This window comes from Podarcis cretensis, assembly GCF_951804945.1.
Source record: "Podarcis cretensis genome assembly, chromosome: 1".
NCBI lineage: Eukaryota > Metazoa > Chordata > Lepidosauria > Squamata > Lacertidae > Podarcis > Podarcis cretensis.
Genome location: NC_137170.1, coordinates 119,236,129 through 119,264,062, shown reverse-complemented (window position 1 = coordinate 119,264,062; position 27,934 = coordinate 119,236,129). Strand labels below are relative to the sequence as shown.

The window sequence follows — 27,934 nt, the reverse complement described above, 5'->3', positions numbered from 1 at the left end:
ACTGTCCTGGATCTCTATCCTGCGGGTTTATTATATAGGCAAGTTGGCGATTTTGATGTAGTGGTTTGGATAAAAAGTGCCCTCTAGTGCTGAGCTGTCAACTTACAACTTTATTAACTCAAGTAAAGATTCAAGAGACATGCGAAGTTCCTCATGGGGGGGGGGGAAGCCTCATATTCATCTTTAAACTCTGTGTATGATCTAACCCCCCTTTTAGTTAAAAAACACTTATTCATGATACAGAAGAAATCTCTCCACAGGAGCTGATGGGAATTGTCGGATTCATCTACATGTATCTACAGGGATCTGTGATATACAGGATGTGAGTGGGCCAGGCTACATGCTTATCGTAATTACAATCCACATGGCTGGCTGTTATACAACAGGCAACAGCAGTCTTGTCATTCACTTTAGTGCCGAGGTGCAATCAAGAGGAAGTTCAGCATATTTAAGACGCCATTGAAAATAGTATTTGGACATGGCTAATATTTTTTTGAGATTGCACCTTTGCAGGATCAGTGTAAAATGATTCCAATAAAGAAGAGTTGTCCGATCACATTGAGTGTATCCTAAACACACACACACACACACACACACACATACATGAGGGACACAACAAATACAGTTCCATCTGACAAAAGAGTTGCTCCAATTTTATTTTTATTTTTGCTTTGGACAGACACGAGTTTATTTGTTACCTGGTTTCTCACAATTTGAGTCACAGTGATAACATATTTTAAGATATGCATGTTAATAACACAAAGCAAAGTCAAATAGAAAAAAATCTTATTTACATTATGGGCATTGTTTTACTCTAATACACCTGTGCAATCTCATATATAAAAAAAGTGGTGAGTATGTATTATATCAGAGGTTTCCAAACTTTTCACGTTGGTGACAACACTTTTTAGGCATGCATCATTTCACGACACAGTAATTCAGTTTTACTAGTAAACGAGGTTAAAGTAAAGAACCCCTTTCCAGCCCCGGGAGGAGCATGGGGAACGTTTAGAAAGCTCTGTATTATATAATGGAACTTGCTCTGTAAGTTCACGATCCATTTGATTCATTCTCTCACATATAAAAATGTATGTAGGGTTTAAAACTTTTGCTCATTTTAAGACCTCGGTCTTAAACTCATTCATTTGGGAGTTGTTTTGATCTACGTAACTTGCCTGAATATACATACCAAAAAGAGTATTTTAACAAGTCTTACTGAAATCCAAAATATTTCTATACAGTGGGCTTCAGGGTTAGATGTTAAGACAACCAATGGGAAAAGAGATGAGGCTCAAACACTACACCATATATAAAGTACAATTTTATATTTGAAATTCTGGGGGCTGTGGGAACATGATCTAATTTTTGTTGTTGTTTTAAAAAAGACAGCAGCCATTTGGATATTTTAAAAGTGGCTTTTAAGTAGCAGTAAGGCACCACTGGGAAGAATCATTTGCTTTCTGCTGTTGTACATAGTCAAATAAATATTTACTCTAAAATATCTATAATAAAATGATATGCTAAACTTCAAAATGCTGCTTCTATCCATGTATCTGGTGAAAGAAAAAGAAATATGCTTTACACCAAACAAGTCCTATTATTGTTTTTCCTTTGAAGTATTTCCTGATAATACTTAACATATACACACACACCAAGGAAGATTCCTATTGGAGAGAAAGTGCTAAAATGTTATCCTCTGAGGAAGACGGAAGCTCCAGGTTTTGCTTCTCTCTCTAAAAGGCCACGTTGCATTCTAAATGCCAAGGCTTTGGTTAGAATTTCAGATAATATTGCACGCGAATTAATTTGCCAATGGTACAGACAACTGGCAGGATCAAATGAAATCACATCACAGAGTTTCTAAATACCATAATCCTGAGAGTTTCTGAGTGGACGTTGTTTGTAAAATCACCAGGTTTTAACCGCTGCATGCTTATTCCTTCATTTGTCTGCCCTCTTGACACCTCACTTTTCATTACATGGCTGTTCCTTGCTGTCAAGCTTTTTCACTGCAAAGATCCAGACTGACTAGCTGAAGAACACAGCTCCAGAACTTCACTCACTCAATGAATAATCCATTGGCAGCAACAAGGAGTAGATAATGCAACCATCTCCACTCTATTGCATAACCAAATTTCTAACTTGAGCGATCAGTTGAAAGCAGTATCGTCAATTTCTCTCTGCCATCTTTAATCTAGATATTCAAAGAGGGAATTTGCTCTTAAATCAGCTTACACAAAATGTACAGCTTCCGGAGAATTTTTTAAAATTATTTTTTTAAATCCCCACTGTAAAACTTTGTACTTCATTTGTTCTTCGGAAGGCTAAAGTGTTCCATTCCAGGAACAAAAACGTAATAATTTAACATTTTACATCCTGCTTTAAAAAAATAATAACACACACAATACTAATTGAGCTGAAACTGGAACTGTTAATTAATACTGCATATATGTAAAGAATTGTTAGGTGCATAGGAAAAGAGTCTGCTGAAAAATCCATTATTATTGTAGACTATGCTTGATCCCAAAAGGTATTGCAAGATGTTGCTGTGCTTATGGCTGAAAAAAAGTCCTTCCAATTTTGCAACGAGACCTGTGTGGGTGGAATCTTTGGGTCCCTGAATATATTCAACTGCAAGGATTCCATCACAAGGGTGGGCTCATGGAATGAACCTCAACATAAGACCTAAAGCTACACAATAACTTTTTTTTTCTTTTAATGAAAAAGAGTCATAAAAAAGCTTTTACATACATATTTCTGTACACAGATTGTAAATGCAAAACAATGTTTCTCCATCCTAAAGCTCCAGCCTGCTTTATTTATCATCAATGGGAATGCACATAGTCTAAAGTAGTGGCTTCCTAACTTTCTTCCCACAGATCACTTGATAATTGCTATGGGTCTTGGCAGACCTCTTGATGATTATTATTATTTGCCTGTTGTAGCAACTGTAATGAGCAATTACAATTGCATTGTGAGCTTTAGTTGTATTTTTATGGCTTGTTTTATTTCTTATATTGTACTTTACTATTATTACCATCTGAATTCCATTAAATTCAGATTGTAAGTGTTCTTCGCAGACATGCCACAGACCACCTGAATGAAGCTCACGGACCACCACAGTTTGGGAACCTCTGGTCTAAAGCAAAGTGCAACCTTGGCTGCACCATTGTGAATATTTCTGAGTTCCTTTTCAAATCTTCCCCAAAGATCTAAGTATACTTTTCATGTGCATCTCTAAGGAAATCTTGCTCCAACTGTCCCACCACAACTTAACTTTGGATATTATTATACTATAATCTTCCATCTTCCCACTTTTTCATTCATAACATCACCAGAAAAGTCATCCTTTCGTCTCCAATTTGCATAGTAATGTGTACAAGAGAGCCATCTTCAGAGCTTCCATAAATAGTCATTCCATTCTCAATCATGTTCCAATTAAGGACCACATTTCTCTCATGTGTGTAAAGGTGAATCGGTTGTGAAAGAGTAAATGCACCTATCAACTGTCAGAATGACAAGAAAATTCCTGCGAAAAGTAATGAAATTTTGCAACAAAACCGTAACTTTAAAATGCTGTCCAGCTGTTTTGCACCTCGTGGAAAGGAAAGAGCTTGTAACAGGTCAACCTGTTGTCTCTTGCGGACACTTCCTGCTTGCAGCTGGATGCTTGATTAACAGCTGCCACATCAAAGTAGAGGGGAGTGTCTTCAGCACACAGGAGCCAAATAAAAAAATATTTTCATAGCTAAGAACAGTTCCAATGGTACCATGAAAGAAATGGAAGCTCAGGGCAGAGGTGTTAGCAGAAAGCCACACAAAGAGTCCTATTAGCATCTATTGTTGCTTATGTACACTAACTTTGAATATTTGCCTTGCATAGTTCAAAGGAGAGAGCTTTACAACGATTCGTTTTGCAGAACCACCAATTCAGAAACCATGGGGTAAAACTCACCCCAGAGGAAAAGCCCAACAGCATAACTGTTAGCAAAAGAAGAACTTAACTTCCAAGATGACAATGACACCTTGAATCCTGTTGTTTTGTAGCACCTGCAAGCCCCAAATTCTTCTTTCTTCTTCTTCCAAAATATGAAACTCCACCAATCCAGCTGTTTGGCTAGAAGACACCCCAGTTTCCAATGCTGAAAAGTCGACCTGCAAGATCTTAGCTGTTTGTTTGTTTTTTTTAATAAAGAAAATGGAGATCTCTGAGCACACGGTCCCTGCCTCTGGGACAGAAGGGAGGACCTGTGTACACAGTATTTGGTTGTAGACACCTCCCTCCCTCCAGCTAGATTTACATGCTTGGAAGCCTGCTTCCGTGCATGTACTGCCCTGAATTGTGACATAGGCATTTTCGGCGGATTTGTTAAAAGTTGCTACTGATGCTTTGGCAAACACAGAGCAACATTCTTTTGGTCTCTGAAGGGCTACAGTTCATTAAAGTTTTAGCAGATTGCCTGAGAGAGAGTAAGAATGTCACACACAATGAATCCCAACTCTTTCCAGAGACGGAATGTATTAAAAGTTGTGCCATGTAGTTCTTCCCCCCTACCTTTAATCGTCAAACTAATTTGATCAATTTGATCAGTAATCTCAGACAAGACTGCAATTGGGGGGGGGGGGAGAGAAAGTGCTACGAATCATATTTATCATGGAAAGAAATACAGAAGGTTGTCAAGGAAGCTATGCTTCAGGTTAATGTAACAGAGACTTGAATTTTGTAAAATGTTATTGTCCTGCAGTACAAGACAAGCTGAAAGTCTTGGCTCTTTTTGATGGTACTGGCAAGACTTTGACTGAGCTCCAAAATGTGATCTATACAGTCCCCACTATGCCTTGCAAGACAGTTTTCAAGGTAACAACAACAAGAATAATATTATACCACTCCCCCAATACTAAGCACCTTATTGGAACCAAGTCCCCATTAATTTCAAAGTAACTTAAAATCCCCATCAATGGGGATTTGGATTACAGTTCACAAAATCTTTGATTTGTAGAACCAAGGTGGAAATTGGCAGGAATAACCTGAGCAGGATTCTGACAGCTTGATCTGAAAATGATACCGAGAGTGGGATTCCCCAGCCCCCCCCAAAAAAAGTGAGGCATGAAAGGAAGCCTTTTGACAAGACTGCTGGGTTCAAGGGAAATTTCAGAAAAGCAGTCACATCCCCAAAGAGGTCAACAGCCCCACTTCACCTTGGAATAGGTGGAAGTGGCGGAGCACCTCTTTCTCTACGACTGGATCCACCTAAAAGGCAAAAGAAAAGAGATTTCATCTTATTTTTTTATTCACTGAAGCTTATGCTCAAGACATTCAGTTAAAACATCCCTGTTCAATTTTTAAAAAACTCTTCTCTTATTCATTGAACTAGTATTGGATGGATGGATATGAACAATACAAAAATATTTTATGTCGTAATTACATGTAGCTGTTACAAACGTGTGGCTAGCTAGCCTACAACATTGTTCATATATACATGTGGGTGGAGTTGTTTATTTCAAACTGATAATAGTATAACTAAGTTAGTTCTAGGTATGAGCTTTCGTGTGCATGCACACGAAAGCTCATACCTAGAACTAACTTAGTTGGTCTTTAAGGTGCTACTGGAAGGAATTTTTTTCTTTTATTTTGTTTTGACTATGGCACACCAACACGGCTACCTATCTGTAACTGATAATAGTATGGCACCCGTATCATTGCCCAAAGATGCGGGCATTCATTTTTAAAAGACACATTGCCGGTCAGGTGGGTTTTGAAGGGTTTTCAAGCACCGCAAAAACTTGCCAAAAGGAAAAAATGGCAAAAAAGAGAGAACACCTGCATGAATGAGAAACAATATTTATTTATTTTTGGTACTGTTTTCAAGTCTAAGAAAATCCACTACAGTTATACCTCAGATTACAGATGCTTCAGGTTGCCTTTTTTTGGGTTACGGACCGCCGAAACCTGGAAGTACCGGAACGGGTTACTTCCAGGTTTCGGCAGTCGCGCCTGCCCAGAAGCGCTAAATCGCGCTTTGCACAGAAGCGCCGAATCGCAGCATGTGCAGACGCGCAGCTGCGGCTTGTGAACGCTGCGGGTAGTGAACGTGCAGCCCGCACAGATAACATTCGCAACCCAAGCGTCCACTGTATCTACTCCCACCTAATTTTAATGAAAAATGTAAACTGCACATGGCCTGGCTCACACTATATGCTAAGCCACATGGTGGACTCCTGGAGAGGAGAAGCTCACAGCCATTTTGCCCCTCCCCAGTTCTTTTTGCTACCATGCTAAGATAAACCATGGTTTGACTTAGAGTATTATCCAAACTAGGGACATGGGTGGCGCTGTGGGTTAAACCACAGAGCCTAGGACTTGCCAATCAGAAGGTCGGCAGTTCGAACCCCCGCGACGGGGTGAGCTCCTGTTGTTCGGTCCCTGCTCCTGCCAACCTAGCAGTTCGAAAGCACGTCAAAGTGCAAGTAGATAAATAGGTACCGCTCCGGCGGGAAGGTAAACGGCATTTCCGTGCGCTGCTCTGGTTCGCCTGAAGCGGCTTAGTCATGCTGGCCACATGACCCGGAAGCTGTACGCCAGCTCCCTTGGCCAGTAAAGTGAGATGAGCGGCGCAACCCTAGGGTCGACCACGACTGGACCTAATGGTCAGGAGTCCCTGTACCTTTATTATCCAAACTGGGACTCATGTTTAAGGCCTCCTCTCACCACCGCAAGCTAGTACAGATTTGGGAAAGGGAGATGTTTTCAGAGGGAAAACGGACTAAAGTTGCCCCGTTTTCCCTTCTGTTCATGGAAGCCTCTTCTAGATCAGAGAGCCTTCCATGAGTGGAAGGACACAACTAAATACAGTCCAAAGCCATTAAATACAGGGTCTAGGAGTACCCCTCTGTGGTCGCTTGTGCAATTTAGGTGTGTTATTTAATAACATGAACGATCTTTCACACGTACGTAGTGATTTCTGAGTGTTCAAAGCCTCCGTGATCGCTCCCCAAATGCTCTGCTACCAAGCACCTCATGAGAGAATACTTACTTCTGTTGTCATTCCTTGCTAGTTTACTGGGGTAGCTTTTGTTCATTGGCACATACGGCTCTGGAGGTGGCAGGTCAGACATAGGATGGAAGGAAAATCTGCTCTCCCACTCATCTGGAGAAAACACAACATTAACAAGCTTTGTAGAACTTTCTGCAATGTCATACTATACATAGGCGACCGCCAAAACCTGGGCATCGAGGCTCAGGGTTGAATCCAGCACACCTTAGCTGCGCACCTGTGTTTTCAGGGGAGTGCAATCCCAACCACCATGGGGTTGAATCTCTATTTCCTGATCTGCGCCTTTTGACTGACCAGGAACACACTTCTGTCTTGCCGGGATTAAGTTTTAATTTCATCCAGTCTGTTATTGACACCAGACACTGAAATAGCACTGAGAAAGCTTCCTCAGATTTAGATGGAAAGGAGAGAGGGAGCTGGGTGTCATACACTGAACCCCAAAATTCAGGACAACCTTTCTTAAAAGAGCGGGGGGGGGGGGAGGGACAGGACAGAACCTTGAGGGACGCTACAGGCCAACAGCCAAGCATTGAACCCGAGTCCACCACAATCACCACATTTTGGACCCGAGCCACCGTAAAGCAGGCCTCCAAATCTCATCCCAGTGCAGTGGCCCTGAAGGATACAGGCCTTTTCTGCAGTGGCTCCACATTTGTGCAATGCTCTCCGCAGAGAGGTTTGCCTGGTGCCTTCGATATACATTTTTTGGTTGCTAGGCGAAAACGCCCCTCTTTAAGAAGACCTTTGGTTGATTGTCACCCAATGCCCCTTTAAAATGTGCTGGGGGAGCTGGTTATTGGGTTGCTTTTGTTTTTATTATGTATTTTGTGTTTTTATATTGTAATTTTATTCTGTGAACTGCTCTGAAGCCTGTGGGTGTAGGGCGGTATACAAATTTAATCGGTAAATAATAATAATACAACACCAAATAAAAAAGATAAGGAAAAAAGCATTACTAACTAAAAGTGCTCATCTGCATTAACACACGCATTCTACCCCACCCAACTAAAATATAGGAGTTTTCCAGGGGCCTCCAATTTGATTTGTGCTATCTCATACAAATCCCGCTTCACTTCTGACAAGCCAAAAATCTGTCCAAGACATCCCACTTGACCTGAGGATTCATCCGAATTGGGTGCACACCCCTAGTATCATTCTACAATACCCGGGACCCAAACAACATTCTTGCAGTGTTGGTGTTATCAGAATGTCATCACTCGCAACAGGGCTCCTTAAAATCCTTGCAGTTAACTAAGTCTTCTTCAAAAGGTAGGTACTTGAGTAAAAACAGCATTACAAATGATCTATGATTTTTTAACTGGCACAGAAACCGGTCTGCTCCATTTTAAGAATTAAGAATTACAATTTTGGTAGCAAAGTATAAAACGTTTGCACTGAAGCATTAAACAGTCGTTGAGCTCCCCACCCACACCACCCCCTGCAAGAACGTCTCAAAAAGTTGCTGAGCTTGTTTTTGGGAGATCACGGACATTTCCTTTAACATGTAAAAATCTTGGGAGGTTGTATAGTTACAATGGAATGGACTTGGTGGTGGGATGCAAATTTTTATTCTTATTTATGTATGATTATTACTTTGCCAAAATATAATAATATTACTAATACTACTATTAATAATAATAATAGTTTTAAAAATGTAAAAATCCTCCCAAAGAGAGGACATAGGGGGGCAGAACCTCAGTTTCTTAAATATTTTTAATGCTTTTTGAGGATTGGCGGGGGGGCAGCTACTCCCCTGCCCCCCCCCCCGCCTATGCTCATCCACAATATTACAGTGTTTATGCAGTTAATTGGGTAACTCCACTTTTTCTAAGTTTATGAAAATAACCAGACATGTAGGGGTTGGAAGAAGTTATTGTTTTCTAGGGATACTGGCACCGTATTCCACCAAATGTTAAAAGTGCGGCACTTGCTGTTAACAACTTCATGGTGAGTGCCGACACCTCCTTTACTCACACACAAAAAAAAGCACTGCAAAAGAGCATATCAAGAGGGCAGAAGAACAAAATTGTAAATTCTTCCATGTACAGCAGTGGAGAGCTGTCTCCCGCGCGACTGGGTGGAGTTCTCTCCCTCTCTGAAGGAAACCCTGGGTTCCACCCAGACAGAGAGAAAAACCCTCCCCACGCACAACGTGCACGCAAGGATTCTTGCAGATGTTCTGCTTTAATTCACGGAAGTCGCTGGGCGCACGCAATCCCGCTCTGCGCACTGGGATTGCAGGGTGATTGCACACCCACCCACCATCGCATGAAGAATCCTGGAAGCCGTTTCGCATGGCGGACGAAGGTGGCGGTGGTGGGGGAGGCGCTCCAGAAGCAGGCCTGTCAGGAGGAAGTGGAGGAGGAAGTGGTCCGCCTCTGTGTTTATCAATCCCGCCTCTGGAAGGAAGCTGTGGGGTAGCTGGCAAGGCCCGTGAAGTGCTACCGTTTCTGCTTATTGGCGGCGGAGGTGGAGGAAGGGGTCCTGGATATGAAAGAACAAAGGAATAATAATAATAATAATAATAATAATAATAATAATAATAATTGATACCCAGCCCATCTGGCTGGGTTTCCCCAGCCACTCTGGGCGACTCCCAACAGAACATTAAAAATGTGAAAAAAACATCAGACATTAAAAACTTCCCTAAACAGGGCTGCCTTCAGATGTCTTCTAAAAGTCAGATAGTTGTTTATTTCCTTGACATCTGATGGGAGGGTGTTCCACAGGCCCTCTGTGTTATGTATTGAAGTTCTCACCCTGGCCACCAGGAGTATTGTGTATATAGTTTTCACTCAGGTCCACGTCAGTTATTTTAGGCGGGAAACCCTGGGTTGTTGTTGCTACAATGTTGACAGCCGGCTGCCTATAAAAGCAGGCCGGCCGGCTGAGCTGTTTGCTGTTCAGTACTGTTCCAGCTTACAAATAAAGAGCTGCTTTGGAGAAATTGCTGCGTTGTCTGCTATGTCTACCCACTATTCAACACTCTGCCTGGTTCCCTGTAACCTCACTTCTCACAGGAAGGGAACTGCCAGAAGGCCCTCGGAGCTGGACCTCAGTGTCTGGGCTGAACAATGGGGGTGGAGACGCTCCTTCAGGTATACTGGAAGCAATCAGCAGCGGCATTCCACCCCCACCCCCCATTTCGTAACAGGGCCCCATTGCCCTTTCTTATTCCGAAAGGTATGACTCATACCATAGAACATACCAGAGACATACTCGAGAACATCCTACACAGAAGGAACAAAAGGCCATTTATCTGTAAGCAGAGAGGAGGGTATTTGCTGTCTTTCTGTATTAGCTTTCTAACTTCTCGCTTGAAGCGAAGGGTATCTTAACAGCATTTGGGAAGATTCATGGAAAATTATTTGCACTGGATCTCTCCAGAGCCAGCAAATTCTCTACAGAGTGTACCATATGAATGATTCCTCCACAAAAAATGTTATTACGGTTAAGATCCATTTAGAAAGAATTGCGCTTGGCCAGAAACACACCCACAGTTAACAGGTTCATGCCAAGGTAACACTTCCCATGCTTGATCTTAAATTAAAAAAAGGAAAACTATAGAGGAGTTCTGGCCTACTAAAAATTAAATCTGTATTATTTTCCCCCTCCATACATAAATACATATAGATATCTCATGTACACACAAAAGCTATTTTTTCATGCCACATCTGTTTTAAAATGAAAAAGTGCTCCATTCAGGTCATCAGCTTCCTAGATGCAATGTACTAGAATAAATGATAATGTAACATGTCTAAATCCACTACAAGACATCATCATCATAATAATAATAATAATAATAATAATAATAATAATAATTTATACCCCACCCATCTGGCTGGGTTTCCCTAGCCACTCTGGGTGGCTCCCAACAGGATATTAAAAACACAATAAAAGATCAAACATTTAAAACTTCCCTAAACAGGGCTGCTTTCTGATGTCTTCTAAAAGTCAGGTAGTTGTTTATTTCCTTAACATCTGATGGGAGGGAGTTCCACAGGGCGGGTGCCACTACCGAGAAGGCCCTTAACTACCTTGTCTCTTATGCAAGAGACCACCAGGTCACTTTGATCCTTTGGAGAAGTCCTCCTGATTGACCCAGAGTTATTTCATATCTGCTTTATTTCTATGCAAACTAGGCTTTCAGTGTAGTGGCATCAGTGATTCTTGCTGAAGTCAGAAAGGCACCAGCCATTCTGATATTTCACCACCTGCTGAAAACATTTTGGTTTCACCAAGTGTTTTTAGAGAATTAATTTCATTCCGTGTTGTTTATTTGTTCAGGATATGGAACCATGGTGGATGGCACTGAAAGCTGCTGAGAGTTCCAGGAAAGACCCACAAGACCATTTTGGCTGCAAGTCTTTGCAGACTTGCTTCCTACCATTCAGGTCTTTTCTTACCTGGCCTGGGAGGACAAAAGCTGAGGTTGCTGAACTGACTCTTGGGCTGAAGTGATGTTGGGGGGGGGGGGAATCTATTGCTGTTGTGGTTTTATTTTATTTTTTGTATCTTTTCTATAGACCTGCTTGTGATTTATGTGAAAAACTGTTCAGTTTGGTTGTATATTTTTAAAATGTTTTATTTATTGTTCATGACTTTTGTTATGTTGTAGTTTTTTGTTTCCATGCTGTAAGCTGCCTTGAGCATGAACTGTGGAAAGGCAGAATATAAATAAAATTATGTACAGTATGTACTAACTGGATATCATTCCCGCTGTCTGTTCTTCAGCATAAGTCATCCAAGCAGGGCAACTGGAGCCACTGAGTTTAAATGTGGCTTTTTCTGAGGCAGCTTAACTGTTGCCTCCTTGAGGCTAAGAATTAAATACCTCCAAGATTCAGACACCCAATTCTGATCTTACAGGTCTCAGTAGGCCTCAATGTTCCAAGATGCTGGCAGGGCTAAGCAATATCTGTTTTTCAGCAGTGTGATATATCCCCAGCTAAACATCGCAATGATATATCACGATGTCTGAAATAAGGATGAAGCTATATAGAGGCACTGGCTGGCTTCACGGTTTTTCCAGCATCGTGATTTTTTCCAGCGTCTGCTCTTGTGATTCGCTGCCCCCTGCAGGAAGCAGGGAAGAGCCGAGTCAACAGAGTTAATGGGTTGCAGGAATCAAGAGAAGCATTGGCACAATTCAAAGTGTTGGTGCTGACCTTTAAAGCCCTAAATGGCCTCGGTCCAGTATATCTGAAGGAGCGTCTCCTCCCCCATCGTTCTGCCCGGACACTGAGGTCCAGCTCCGAGGGCCTTCTGGCGGTTCCCTCACTGCGAGAGGCCAAGTTGCAGGGAACCAGGCAGAGGGCCTTCTCGGTGGTGGCGCCCGCCCTGTGGAATGCCCTCCCATCGGATGTCAAGGCGATGGACAACTACATGACATTCAGAAGACATCAGAAAGCAGCCCTGTTCAGGGAAGTTTTTAATATGTGACATTTTAGTGTATTTTTCATCTCTGTTGGAAGCCGCCCAGAGTGGCTGGGGAAACCCAGCCAGATGGGCGGGGTACAAATAATAAATTATTATTATTATTATTATTATTATTATTATTATTGGCTGGTTTCATGGTTTTCCCCACATTGTGATTTTTGCATAGTACACACACATCATGATTCACGATATATGGCTAGGTAAAAATTTTTGAAACTGACATCACGATATGGACTTCAAACCGGTTTTGGACGATATATTGATATACCTCAATATATAGCCCTAGTTGGTGGCCCTCATTACTTGTGGGAACACATTCCATAGTTTATGCACTGCGTGAATCAAGACTTTTTCAACATTTCGGTCTGCTCTGAATCCCCTGCCATTCTGCTTCATTGGATGTCCCCTGCATTCTAACATTATGCAAAGGGAAGAAAACCTCTCTCTAGCTATACAACACACAAAATTTCATACACCGCCGTGCTAAATTTTATACACTGCTATTACGTCCCCCTCTCACTTCACCTCAATGTTTGCATTACAATGGCACCCCTGGTTGCGAATGGGATCTGTTCTGGAGGCCCGTTCGCAACATGAAAAGAACCCAACTCATGTCTGTGCATGCATGGGTTGCTATTCACAGCTTCTGTGCATGCGCGTGGCGTCATTTTGCACGTCTGTGCATGCGCGAGCGGCGAACCCTGAAGTAACCCTTTCCGGTACTTCCGGGTTGCTGCAGGACATGTCCTGAAAGAACGTAACATGAGGTATGACTGTATGTATTATGGCATTCGCATCGTCGCTGGAAGAACGCAGGGAGCCTCACCTGATCTGCTGGGCGGGTCTCTGACGGGAGGTGGCGGCCTCTCGCCTGGTGGCGGAGGGAGAGGTCCAGAGCGACAAGAACCAGGCAGGCTCGGCGGAGAAGGACACGCTAGCGATATATTCCTCTGAGGAAGCCGCGGCATCTCATCATTTCCGCTGGACGTCGGTGGAACCAGAGGCAGGCCTGGCCTGCTTGGAGGTGGTGGAGGAGGGACTGGAGATCCAAAGGATGGCCGAGGCGTGGAAGGAACCGGAGGCCTGTTGTTTTGAGGTGGAGGAGGTGGTGGCAAGGAAGCTTCCCGGTTGAGAGGTGGCCTGCTTCCTGCTGGGGGCGGAGGCGGCGGAGGCTTGTCTTCTGTCGGCCTGCCTGGGGCCGGAGGAAGAGGAGGCCTGTTTGCGAAAGGAGGATGACCCCCTTGCGACGACTGGCGGAGGGACCCTCCGAATCGATTTCCGGGGAAAGGCGGAGGTGTGAGGCCTAAGCTGACTTGCCTGCTGGCTCCCGGCACGGGAGGGGGTCCTCGGTTGTACAGCGTTGATGGGACAGGTCTTGGAGTATTTGGCACGGGAGGAGCACCCATATCAGCCCTGGAACCAGGGTCAGGTCTCGGTGGAGGCATTCGGCTCCTCTGTGGCTCTGGAACGGCAGTTCTTTGCCCAGGAGAAGGGCCTGCAAACCGCCCTGCGCCACCTGGGAGTGAAAAGGGCTTTGCCGAGGTTGCTTTTCCTCCCGGTGGGAACACTGGAGCCCTGCTTCCTGGAGAATCTGAGAATGTAAAGAAATCAGTTTGTCATGCAGAACCGAAACCACACAGAAAAGGATGGATTTTGAGCCCCCTACGTATAGCCGCCGATATATGCAAACGTTTACTGCAACGTGAACGGTAGCATCCAAGGAAGGCTGAAGGACTACAGATCTCTTCAAAAAATAAAAAATCCAACAGAGGATGACCGCTGTCAGCGCGTATGCAAAGCATGCTCCATTTTCTTCATGCTGTTCGGTAAGCAATGGATCCTCGATGGTATATTCCCTACTTGACCGACAGCCCTGCAAAAATAGATCTGGCTCAATGCAATTTACGTATATTTGGGGTGGCAGAAGGAATTTCTCTTCTGTCCGGTTACTTGCATTTGTCTAGAAGAGGCAGTCTCACAGAAAAACTCGGGCTCGTTAAGTGCCCTGAGATTAAGAGGAGAGCCATAAATAGCCTGTGACACAACAGATAATACCAGCTCTGAAAGACTGTGTTGTATCAAACACAGGCTGAAAGACCTCCTCGTGCACTTTTAACAGCACCGCTACATCCAAGCCTTATGGGAGACGCCTACAATCAGGAAAGTACAAGTCTGACCTGCCTCAGCCACTCCAGCTTGTTCTCATGAATCAAGGAAACTTTATTTCACAGTGCAGAATGCTTACTGTCATTCTTTTTGGAAGCCTCTCTGCTCTGCAAGGTGACTTATTGTACATTTTTGCCGGCATCGTTTTGCATTTTGCATTTAGCTGTAAGCCATCCTGGGAAAACTCTCTTTTCCCCATGATGGGTGGTATAGCCATGTTTTAAATAAATATAATAAAAATATTGCTGCGCTAGATAAACCAGCCGTACAAACAGAGACAAAACACACATTCACCCTCTCTGTCACAGACATGGGTTAATAGAATGTTACCAATAATATATACTATTCATCTAGGTAAGTTAGTCTATACTGGAGAAGCAATTGGTCTAGTGGCTTAAGTAATACTGAAGGAAGCAGAGTTCAAACCTCTGCTCGGTCATGCAACTTACTAGGTCAGGCATAGGCAAACTCCGGCCCTTCAGATGTTTGGGACTACAATTCCCATCATCCCTAGCTAACAGGACCAGTGGTCAGGGATGATGGGAATTGTAGTCCCAAACATCTGGAGGGCCAAAGTTTGCCTATACCTGTACTAGGTGCATGGGGGTAGCCAAGGGGGGGCAGGGAAGGGCAGATGCCCCCATTAAGTAAATAAATAACAGCACTTAACAGCACTTGACCAATCACGTTGCAGATGGCTCAGTTCTGCCCCCCCCCCCCGCCCACAAAAATCCTGGCTACGGCCAGGACTGGGTGACCCCAAATGTTTTGGGGAGGGGGGATTATTGGGTTGTTTTTGTTTTTATTATGTGCAGAATTTTGTGTTTTTCTGTTGTGAATTTATCTTGTGAACTGCCGTGAGAGCTGTGGGTATAGGGTGGTATACCAATTTAATTAATAATAGCAAGCCAGCTGAATCTACCTTCCCAGAATTGCTATGAGATTAAAATAAGGTGCCCTCACATCTAAAACCCCAAGCTGCACAAAGCAAGGGTAAGATGCAAATGTGATAAATAATAAAACAGGCTAGAGCTGTAGGAGGGAGGAGAACACAAAGAAGCATTTGCCTATGATACAGCTTTCAAAGTAGGGAGGCAGACCACCAAGTAAGCGAGGAGAAAAAGAAGATCTGTTTGTGGGTCTTGGCATAAAAGGCAGGTGCTTTGCAGTTTACTTGGCTGCTGTGTTCACACTGGAAAGTGATGCTGCACGCAGTTTCCATACTTGTTTGGAGGGAAGGGGAGAGAAGAACGGAAAAGGTGGCAGACTGGGACGAGTGGAAAGGGGGGTTCAGGGGCAGTGAAGAATGCCTGGATTTCAGGTGAGAAATGGTTCTATGCATCATGTAACAAGCAGCACTCATTCCTGAGCAGGCATTATCAAATGAAACCTCCATTCTGGCCCGCTTGGCACCAAGAAAGCCAGTCAGTCAATAGCTCTGCTGTTCCAGAGTGTGTGTGTGTAAGTGAGTGAGAGAGAGAGAGAGAGAGAGAGAGAGAGAGAGAGGAAGCACCCAGGCTGCATTTATTGTATTCATATTTGGCCTTTCCTCGCGTTGGGTAAGCAAGGATGCCAAGTGCAATATTCTGTGCGCCACTGAATGTATTCCCCGGCTTACCGTTATCCCTGTTTGCAGATCGGAGTTTGGGCATCCCTGCCTGGAACAGACCTCCTAAACCAGGTGGTCCTCCATAGCTGCCGCCACTGCCACCACCACTGCTGCTGCTGCTGCTGCTTGTGAAGCCACTTCCACCACCAGACCCTTTAGGTTCTGCAGAGACAGCATGGGAGGGGAGGGAGAGCATTTAAACACCATAATGATTATTATTACAGTGGTACCTCGGGTTACATATGCTTTAGGTTACATACGCTTCAGGTTACAGATTCCGCTAACCCAGAAATAGTACCTCAGGTTAAGAACTTTGCTTCAGGATGAGAACAGAAATTGCGTGGCGGCAGCGGGAGACCCCATTAGCTAAAGTGGTACCTCAGGTTAAGAACAGTTTCAGGTTAAGAACGGACCTCTGGAACAAATTAAGTACTTAACCCGAGGTACCACTGTATTTTTAAAAAATGTACTTACAAGCAATGACCAACTGAATGCATACAAAGGGAAGGCCTGCGATCAGGCATGCGTGCACAGTGTTGAACCAGGAAGTGACCCGTAAACGGGTGGGGAACAGCGTAACAGAGTGGGGCATCCCACCGATATGTGGGGGGGGGGGACGGAACCCCCACATGAAATGGTTGACTGTTCTACCCATCCATACTACCCAACAACTTAGGGGTGATTCGCAATGAAGGTTAAAACTGTAAAACAGATCAATACCTAAAATCTAAAGCAGAATAAAGATGGTGCAATTAAAACCCGGAATAGCAACAGAGGGTTTTAAAAGATGCAAGGAACTTAAAAAACAAACAAAACACTTTGTAAAAAGTCTGGGAGAATGAAGAAAGGTCTTAACAACCTAACAGGATCTGGAGGTTATTGGTAAGGTAAAGGTAAAGGGACCCCTGACCATTAGGTCCAGTCGTGGCCGACTCTGGGGTTGCAGCGCTCATCTCGCTTTATTGGCCGAGGGAGCTGGCGTTTGTCCGCAGACAGCTTCCGGGTCATGTGACCAGCATGACTAAGCCGCTTCTGGCGAACCAGAGCAGCACACAGAAACGCCCTTTACCTTCCCGCCGGAGCAGTACCTTTTTATCTACTTGCACTTTGACATGCTTTCGAACTGCTAGGTTGGCAGGAGCAGGGACCGAGCAACAGGCGCTCACCCCGTCGCAGGGATTCGAACCGCCGACCTTCTGATCAGCAAGTCCTAGGCTCTCTGGTTTAACCCACAGTGCCACCCGCGTCCCTAGGTTATTCGTACCTGCTTTAAATAAAACAGTGACTGATCATGCCCCAAGGAGCAGCTGGGGCTGATGGGAGTTGGAGTCCAATAACATCTGGAGGGCCAGTGGTTCCCCAGGCCTGGTCTAGGATAACTCAAGACCATTCAAGTTTTGGGCTGTGTACATAACAGGGTGGTAGTGCAAATGTGGATCACAGGGACCTGGTTTTTCTGCATGCACTTTGGTGCATTCATGAGTGCTTTCAATTGAACTGTGAATATTTCCCATCCACAGTACTGTGTGCTGTTGTCCATGCCCCCAAATTAGTACTTCCTCACCCACCCTGCATTCCAGAAACCTGAGGTCCATTGTGGGCATGCACAAAGGTATTTATTTACCTGTACAATGTGGTCGTTTTCTTAAAAATAAAAATTGAAATACATATTTTCCAATATACCAGACTTGCAGAAAACAGCAGGGTGTTTGTTTGTTTGTTTGTTTGTTTGTTTGTTTGTTTGTTTGTTTGTTTGTTTCTAGTGTCATGCCTGGTCCCAACAGCATCTAGCCAACAGAAGCAGATAGTATGGTGATAGATGCCACCCCAGTAAAACAACTCCAGACATAACCCTGCTCACACCTTAGTACACCCATTTGAAATATTAGGATGGATTTTTCGCCCTCACATTATCCATGGATCAGAAAAACCAGGAAATGAAGGGAAAGTGCAGACTACCACGCGGATGAGGACAATGTTATATAGACAACGCGAGAAATATGCACACATGGGATGCATGAAATTCACTTTAAATTGCCAGGTGGACGCAGCCTTTACATGCATACATTCAGAACCACAGAGGAAAACCCTACGCATTTCACAGCTTCAAGACGTCTGGCTAGTGGTGCAGAAAGTATTCTGCACGGTTAACCCACTGAAAGACACAGAAGTATACTTACTATCGAAGACTGGGGCACTCCTGTCATTGGTAACAGCCTTCTTAAGTTTTTTCCCTTTGGTAATATCGGAGAGAAGAGCATTTCGTCCTGCTTGCTCTGATCTGTTTAAGCTCGGCTTTTCTGTATTCGCCTGCAAAGGAATTATACTAATTATGAAGCAGAACAAGGAAAGATGCATTTAAGTCATAATGATGCATGGTGTAGGAATCACCTTTCTTGTACACCTCAGAGCCAACAGTTACCCAACTGTTTTTTTGCAAATCGGATAGATAGCTGTTTGAATACCAAATCAGACCACCAGCAGTGCCAGATTGGCTCTGCTGGTGCGTTTACACCATGCCAACCTCCCTCCTGGCCTGTCCTCTCTTTCTCCCTCCCCAATAAGCAACAGCCACCCACCTGTCAGCAAGGTAGCAGAACAGCTCTGCCCCACCCCACCATTTCTGGTGTTGACAATATCATATGGTGGGCATATGTTATATGGTTTAAATACAAAATGCCTATATGGGGCAGAAGATACAAAACTAATTGCTTGCAACATTATAGTTTTTGTACTTCTTTCCACATGGATGACTCCTTAAATGTTTGTGCAATGATCTTTCCCAACATGATCCCCCCCCCCCCTTAATTGACAGTTGTATGTCAGTCTGGTTCAGAAAGAAAGGTAGGGCATGACTATTTAATTATTATCTTTTTAAGAAAAGAAAAGCAGCCATTTTCCGTCAGGCACAGCATCCCTCCAGACCAAGTTGTGTTTCATTTTTCTACCAACAGGAAGTGGCTTTATACAGAGCCACACCAGTCGGTACAGCATAGAATCACAGAGCTGGAAGGGACTCCAAGGGTCAACAAGTCCACCCCCACTCTTAATCTCAGGGTTGTGGGTTTGAGTCCCACAGTGGGTAAAATATTCCTGCACTGCAGGGGGTTGGACGAGATGGCCCTCATGGTCCCTTCCAACTCTACAATGCTATGATTCATCTACTCCGATTGGCAGCTGCTCTCCAGGACAATAATAAATAATAATAAATAATATTTTTTTATTTATACCCCACCCTTTGTCAGCATCGCCCTTGAGCCAGTGTCACCAACTGGACTCATGCACTTCAACCCCGACTGGGCTAGGCGAGCTGGGTAGCACTTCCAGAGACCACCAGGTCAAAGTGCTGTGGACTCACAGCTTAGAGTTGTGAGCACCGGATTCACTTCCACAATACAGTCGTCGCACAGCAGAGTATAGCAGAGTCTAGCAGTGTATACACGACTCGGAGAGCAGCTCTGTAGAATATCTTCTTTTATTCTATAACTACAACTATAATACAAAACTATATACAGAGCTAAATAGGTCTAAGCATAAATGAATGCTGCACTGAGTGTCTGCAGCTGCTCTTAGCAGCAACCTTATCTCTACACACGATCTCTAACACTCAGTCTCTCTCTCTCTCTCCGACACACTGACTGACTGACTTGGTGTGGTGCTGGAGCTGAATAAGTAGAAAGCAGAACACTGCTCCTCCTCTCTGGAGAATCAGCAGACTCGTCAGGAGATTCTTGGATATGGGAGGGGTGAAATCTCCTCACCCTTCCCAGTTCAAAAACCGGGCTCAGGGCGGCTAACAACAAATTTAAAACACTTAATTACAAAAGCAGCATAAAATACAGTATAAAAACATGAACAACAATAAAATTCAAATTCAAAAATCAATTTAAGGGAAATAAGCATTAGATAATCCCCAGAGCTAGCTGGCTGAATTGGTCCTACTTGGGCCAGCGAGGTGGCCAGGGGAGAATTAGCTGTGGGGTCTCAGAGTGGATGATCTTCATAAAAGGGGAGGGGGAGGGAAGAGATGGGAAATAAAGATCAGGCTGAATTCAAATTAAAGGCCAGGTGGAATAGCTCTGTGTTACAGGCCGGACGGAAGGAGGTTAAATCCTGAAGGGCCCTAGTCCTAGACAACAAGATCCTAGGGACTGAAAGCAGATGCTGTACGACCGAGCCACAAACCTTTCCCAAACATGGATGCTGTTCTGCATAGCACTGCTGATTCTGTGACAATTAGCTGGGACAGTCACTGTTGGACTTTACAACCCCAACATAATATGTGAGAATGGCTCTGGCCCGATGTCAGCACCTGGCAAACGTGAAGCAAATGCCAAGGTCAAGGCATGCAGTAGGACTGACGTTACCTGTCACCACCCCTTTCATCCTGTGTGGAACAGGTCAGTGTGTGCAGGGCAGGGGTGCACCCCTAAACATGTGTTAAACACCAAGAAACTGTGATAAGCTGGGACTTTCAGACATACATCTGTGGATGCAAAGTGTATAGCAGCCCTGAATGTCTGCTTCATTTTTTTAAAAAGAACTTGTTCATAATTAAGTCAGTATTTAAGTCAGTAAAGAAGAGACACTTTTAAGTTTGCTGTCTTGGAAACAGACAGTTCGTTTGCACAAAGAGAGTCATTTTCCAGATAGAGGCGAACACTTCCAATATCCAAACACAGGATTTCCTGGATATATTTCGAAGGGAATAAAACAGTTTCTTATAATGCTTTTTATTAAAAGTGCTTAAAGAATTCTGATCAAAGAGCCATTCCAATTTTACAGGCTCCATATTTAAAATCTGCCATGATTGCTGTAAAGTTTTGAATTATCTTTTGTTAGCAGAAGCACACACATCTTTTTTTTTTAAAGTTTAATAGAAAAAGAAAATATTTTGTATGAGCAACATGAAACAGCTCAAATTTCTCCAGATGTTCCAGAAGTTGACTCACTCCTCTTCAGAATTCCACTAAATAAGCATGTTTTCCCCAAGTGTAAAATCACGTGCAACATTCCTGCACTAGATTCCTACTCCTTTTCCTAAATGTTGTGCACATCATAATAACTCCCGAGGATGCAGATTACAAGTAAGGAGTCAACCTATTAAAAATATTTTAAAAATCAGTTCAATTCCTATTCGGATTCATCAGTTTTTAATTTTATGGTTTATAGTTCAGGTTCAGACACCAAGGACAACTGAGGATTAGGACCCTGCTCTCCTGAGTCTTAGTCCAACTCTCTAACCATTACACCACACTGGCCAAGACCTTGGCTTCATTTTCATTGATCCATACAATAGATAGTGGTTGTTTATCCCCGTAAAAAAAATAAAATAAAAAAGTTGAGACTTACCAAGGCAAGTGTTGGGGGAGGGGGAGGAGCTGGAGGAGGAGGGACAGGCATGGTTTAAACCTAAAACGTTCTTCTATCACTGTGAAACCTGTCAAGGGAAAAAAACACCATTTTGTAACTTCCCAGAAATGCTCTGCCGAGGGGCAGTCCCCACCTTACACATTAGTAATTGTATAGATAATGACAAATCTGAACCGCAACAACTGAAATAACAAAAACCTCAACGTTTTAAGCAGCAGACATACCACCTGTACACAGCTTTTTAAGAAGAAAAGGCCCTTCCGAATAATTAAAATTATGATGCTATTATAGCCTTGGACCTCAGCAGAATGACTGAAAATCTGATATTTTGTCAAATCAAGCAAGCAGGGCGATAAGGAACGAGACAGAAGAACTTAAATAGAGAATGGAGATTCTTCATCTCAGGGTTGTGGGTTCGAGCCTCACATTGGACAAAAGATTCCTGCATTTCAGGGGGTTGGAATAGATGACCCTCAGGGGTCCCTTGCAACACTACAATTCTATAATTCTATCTCTCAGCCAAATGTATGCACCTGACAGGGTTGTCAGGAGACTAAAATTCATAGAAAAGACGGCTGTGTATACCACCCTGAGATCCTTAGAAGAAGGGTGGGATAGAAAATGAATATACTGTGATACCTCGGGTTAAGTACTTAATTCATTCTGGAGGTCCGTTCTTAACCTGAAACTGTTCTTAACGTGAAGCACAACTTTAGCTAATGGGGCCTCCTACTGCCGCCGCGCCGCCGGAGCCCAATTTCTGTTCTTATCCTGAAGCAAAGTTCTTAACCTGAAGCACTATTTCTGGCTTAGTGGAGTGTGTAACCTGAAGTGTATGTAACCTGAAGCGTATATAACCTGAGGTACCACTGTATTAATGAATAAAGGGGGCTAAAAGGGGGAGGGGGGCTAAAAAGGGGAGGGGGGTATTGGTACTTAGCCTGCCAGAAGAGTGGCAGAAAGTGAGGAAAGAGCATTTGTGGAGAAAGTCACCTCTTTTATTCAAAATATACATGCTTTAGTATTGCAACCTCAGAAGCAGAAAGCCAGGAAGAATAAATAAAACATGCTCTAGGTAAACAGCAACTGTAATCGCTCATTACTTTGGGGTGCGGCAGGAGAGGAGAAATTCAATGGGGGACGGGACTCAAATACTGTATCAATGTGTTTTTGCACTCAATTATTTTGGAAGGGTGGTACTGGAAACAACTGAATCACTTCTTCCCTGCTCCAACTAAAGATTTTGTGCTTCCTATAGTGCTCCACCCCCACTCTGTGTCCAGAGGAATTTTAAGATCCCAAGATTTACTTCTCTGGAAGTAAATGCTTGAGGAGGTTTAATTTTTTTGAGAGGTGGGGAGATGACACAACATTACCTGCGGTCACTTCCAGCTAATATAATTTCATATTATCTGTCCCAATAGCTTTGCCATCCATTCTCCCTCACTCTCTCACCCAATGAAGAAAGAAAACAATTACAGAAACACTTTAAAGATTGACTACTACAACAATAGAAGAAGGGGAAAAAAACCTGCTTTCAGGATTTAAAAAACACTTTTTTTAACTACAGCTTCAAAAGGTCAATGACAATAATAATCTAAAAATATATACTTAGGTCACGTAACCATCAGCCGAATTTCCGAACTACTCCAGAGTTGTGCACGTTGCAATGCTCATCACTGCAGCAAAACAGATACTATTCTCCCTGTGAGCATTTTACACCTAAAGATCAGAATCTGTAGCACGTTAAACTAAAATTTGTTCAACTTCCTGTTCAAAAATGGTCAACAGGAAAATTAAGTTCTCACAGCAAACCACAATCATCCTGTTCAACAGCTTCTTCTTTTTCCACAGCTGCAGTGGCCTGTGGAGTTCTGTGTCATACAGCCAACCATTTCTTGCCTTAAAAATAAATTTAAAAAAAAACAACTTAGCTATATTAGTTCTTTTCTCAGGCTTAACCATTTCAGTCAGAACAATAAGAGGCTTCTTATTTAATTGCCAGAAGCAAATAAGGGTTAGGATCTTTGTGTGATTTTTTAGCAAGACTGAACAACGTGATACAGAATGAAGATTACCCACCACCACCACCAACAGTAATAATAATAATAATAATAATAATAATAATAATAATAATAAATTACTTATACCCCACCCATCTGGCTGGGCCACTCTTCCAACAGGATATTAAAAACATAATAAAATATCGAAGATCAAAAACTTCCCTATACAGGGCTGCCTTCAGATGTCTTCTAAAAGTCAGGTAGTCGTTTATTTCCTTGACATCTGATGGGAGAGCGTTCCACTAGGCGGGTGCCACTACCGAGAAGGCCCTCTGCCTGGTTCCCTGTAACCTCACTTCTCGCAGGGAGGGAACCACCAGAAGGCCCTCAGAGCTGGACCTCAGTGTGCGGGCTGAACAATGGGGGCGAAGACGCTCCTTCAGGTATTGTTTAAGGATACATTTCAGGAAGGGGGAAAGTATTTAAAAGCTGAGAATGCATTTGCCTCATGTCTAGGTTTTCAGAGATGAGCTTTCATGAACGGGATAAAAATAGGTATTATGATTATGACAGTTAGGCAGGCTCAAGTCTCACCAAAATCAGAGGAATGCTCTGATTTTTAAAAAACTGGAGGATTCCCATATGGGACAGCTGCATATTCCTGCATTGGAGGGGGTTAGACTAGATGACACTCAGCTCCCTTCCAATTCTATAATTTTATGAATGTTACAAGGGTCTATGATGTTAAAAACTATTTTTGCTGATTGGAGAGCTTAGAGGTGAGGCAGGGAATCTGTGACCCTCAAATGTTGCCGGTCAACAATTCCCATCATCCTTGACCATTAATTATTATACTTCCCTTGAAGGAAAAGTATGATTAAATAATAAATGGGAAAGCCTGCATTCTTTTATGCTTCCCTCATACTTAATAATTTAAAAACATTTCAAATACCTCAACTCCTAAATTATTAACATGCTCGTAAATCCCCTTGCGTTATATATCAGTTGGTCTTTCACGTGGCGGCCTCTGTAGACTTAAGTCGACAGCATGTACCTAATCAGCCATTTTAAAGCAGCCATTCTAGAGACATTTAATGTAGATGGGCCGCAGTAGCAGGCAGCTCTCGGAGGTTTTACTCATTTCCTGCACGATTAATCTCCAAGCAGAGAAAAAGAGGAAGACTAAATGGCAGCGTAGGATTAACAAAAACAAAAAAACCCATAAGGCTGATAGAACTTAGTGGGGGGGGGAGAGAGAGAAATTAAGTCAAAAGTTTAAGAGTGGGCATTTTCTTGCCCACTGTTTCTGCTCCCTGACACTAAAAAAAGCAGTCTAAAGTCTAGTTAAGTTGCTCTGTGTATATGCATGTACATACAGAGAGAGATGGAAGAGGAAGGGAGTCAGGCGTTGAACAGATTCATCAACTCAAGTGAAGTAATGAAGTAGGGAGCTATCCATTCATAAAGGTAAAGGTAAAGGGACCCCTGACCATTAGGTCCAGTTGTGGCCAACTCTGGGGTTGCGGCACTCATCTCGCTTTATTGGCCGAGGGAGCCGGCGTACAGCTTCCGGGTAATGTGGCCAGTATGACTAAGCCGCTTCTGGCACACCAGAGCAGCGCATGGAAACACCATTTACCTTCCCCCCCCGAAGCGGTACCTATTTATCTACTTGCACTTTGACGTGCTTTCGAACTGCTAGGCTGGCAGGAGCAGGGACCGAGCAACGGGCGTTCACCCCGCCGAAGGAATTTGAACCGCCGACCTTCTGATCAGCAAGTCCTAGGCTCTGTGGTTTAACCCACAGCGCGCACCCACGTCCCTTCATATGTTGCTATGAATACAATGTTATTTGGAATGACTTTATACAGAATATAGTAGGTTATTGAAGACAGGAGGAAAGACCCTCTTAAGTACATTAGGGGGTTGGGCAGGGGAAACCATGTGAAAAATGAACATGAATTTTAGCTGCGGTTCATTCATTTTTAGCTTTGTATTCCTGCCACAAAAAAGCACACCTAGACATTTTGTTGTTGTGCCTATAACCTAGGTTTAAGGTGCTATTTAGCTCCTAGATTTATATCTGTTTCTAACATTGCTGAAGTCTGCTCTAAATATGGGCTGCCTAAAAGCCATTTGCTCAAAACACACTTAAAGCACGTTCTACCCACATGCACCCTAAAGAACCATAACCTAGGTTTAAGGTGCCATTTAGCTCCTAGCTTTCATATCTCAGTTTCTAACACTGGTTCCACTGTCTAATAGCTCATACTGTCATAAAGTTCTTCCTGATGTTTAGTTGGAATCTGCTTTCATGTTATGTTTTCTGGTAGTTCCTTTACGTTTTTCTCCAATGCTAGTTTCTGTGAGATTTTACTTTCTTGGGCTCCATGATCACTGCAGATGGTGACAGAAGTAATGAAATTAAAAGAGGCCTGCTTCTTGGGAGAAAAGCAATGACAAACCTAGACAGCATCTTAGAAAGCAGAGACATCACCTTGCCGACAAAGGTACGTATAGTTAAAGCTACGGTTTCCCCAGTAATGATGTATGGAAGTGAGAGGTGGACCATAAAGAAGGCTGATCACCGAAGAATTGATGCTTTTGAATTATGGTGCTGGAGGAGACTCTTGAGAGTCCCATGGACTGCAAAAAGATCAAACCTATCCATTCTGAAGGAAATCAGCCCTGAGTGCTCACTGGAAGGACAGATCCTGAAGCGGAGGCTCCAATACTTTGGCCACCTCATGAGAAGAGAAGACTCCCTGGAAAAGACCCTGATGTTGGGAAAGATGGAGGGCACAAGGAGAAGGGGGCGACAGAGGACGAGATGGCTGGACAGTGTTCTCGAAGCTACTAACATGAGTTTGATCAAATTGCGGGACGCAGTGGAACACAGGAGTGCAGGAGTGCCTGGCGTGCTCTGGTCCATTGGGTCACGAAGAGTCGGACACGACTAAACAACAACAAGTTTCTGTAGGCGAACTTTCCTAACACAACAGTTTGCTTTCCTAGAATGCAAATTCCTTGCTACCCTTGGCCATGATTCTCACGACACCTTCCTCAAGCACAATTGGCTGGCTTGGATTTGCCATTGCACTGTGAACAGCTCCCATCAGCTCCAGCCAGCACGGCCAATGGCAAAGGAGGATGGGAGTTGTAGTCCAGCCACACACCTGGAGGGCCATTTGGTCCCCATCTTTGGCCCGCAAGGCCCCTTTCCAAGCTCTCGCATGCCTGTGCAAACGGTGAGCTCGACGAGTCTACTGAAGTTTAACACAGTAAAAAATTGGCATTTGTCGGGCTGTTAAAGGACAAGGTGGCACATGCCGAGCGCTAGTAAACAATGTAACTACCCATTTGCATGCACAATTAAAAGCTCCAGCAGATATGATGGCAGGGCGATAGCCTTAAAAGTAGATCCTGCTCTTTATTGCCGTCAGGAGTACACTTTGCTCTTCTGCAAGACGGGCTCTTGCTGCTTAAACAGGTGAACCAAAACAGTCCAACAATCTCCCCAGATACATTCCAATGGAGACCTCATATTGAGGACATCGGCTGAAATAGAAGTAACTCCGTCATGTGCACTGCGACTATACCTCTGTAGATCTAAGTGAACAACAATGGCCCCAGGCCCCAGTATTCAACACCATTAATTAATTAATTAATTAATTAGTCATCTAGTTAATCTGATTGGGTTACTGCAGCCACTATGGGTGCTTCCAAACAAATTAAAAGACAGTATGACACCAAATATCATTTCCTTACCTGTTCTCTCTTTCTATTGAGCCTGAACTAGGGCTGGGTAATAATAATAATAATAATAATAATAATAATAATAATAACAACAATTTATTTATACCCTGCCCATCTGGGCGGCTCACCACAGAATATTAAAAACATGATAAAACAACAAACATTAAAAACTTCCCTAAACAGGGCTGTCTTCAGATGCCGTCTAAAAGTCAGATAGTTGTTTATTTCCTTGACATCTGATGGGAGGGTGTTCCACAGGGTGGACGACACTACCGAGAAGACTGGTTCCCTGTAGCTTCACTTCTTGCAGTGAAGGAACCGCCGGAAGGCCCTTGGAACTGGACCTCAGTGTCCGGGCTGAATGATGGGGGTGGAGATGGGCCTTTCCTGGCCATTGTGGCCTTCGCACACTGCACAAGCACCGGTTTTCCTGTCAACATTTCCAAATAAAATGACAGCAGTACTCCCAGGAAGTCTAAACCAGTCTCTAAATAACTCTGCACTGCGGTGTTCAACGGCATAAGCTTACAGGT

At 43.5% G+C, this 27,934-nt stretch overlaps 1 protein-coding gene across 5 annotated transcripts in view; it reads right to left on the bottom strand.

Moving 5' to 3' along the window:
• Positions 1-632: 632 nt before the first annotated feature.
• WIPF1 (WAS/WASL interacting protein family member 1) overlaps positions 633-27,934 on the bottom strand; it is a 62,981-nt gene continuing 35,679 nt past the window's right edge. For 4 of the 5 annotated variants that reach the window (XM_079980157.1, XM_079980158.1, XM_079980161.1 and 1 more), the window contains exons 2-8: positions 21,622-21,709; positions 18,450-18,579; positions 16,279-16,431; positions 13,321-14,085; positions 9,318-9,539; positions 7,035-7,148; positions 633-5,251 (exon numbers count right to left, since the gene is read on the bottom strand). In XM_079980157.1, coding sequence (XP_079836283.1) covers positions 5,196-5,251; positions 7,035-7,148; positions 9,318-9,539; positions 13,321-14,085; positions 16,279-16,431; positions 18,450-18,579; positions 21,622-21,672 — 1,491 coding nt within the window. In that variant the 5' untranslated portion in view covers positions 21,673-21,709 and the 3' untranslated portion in view covers positions 633-5,195. Of the gene's footprint in view, positions 5,252-7,034; positions 7,149-9,317; positions 9,540-13,320; positions 14,086-16,278; positions 16,432-18,449; positions 18,580-21,621; positions 21,710-23,253; positions 23,380-27,934 lie in introns of those variants that run through there. The other variant, XM_079980159.1, reaches the window with a different exon arrangement.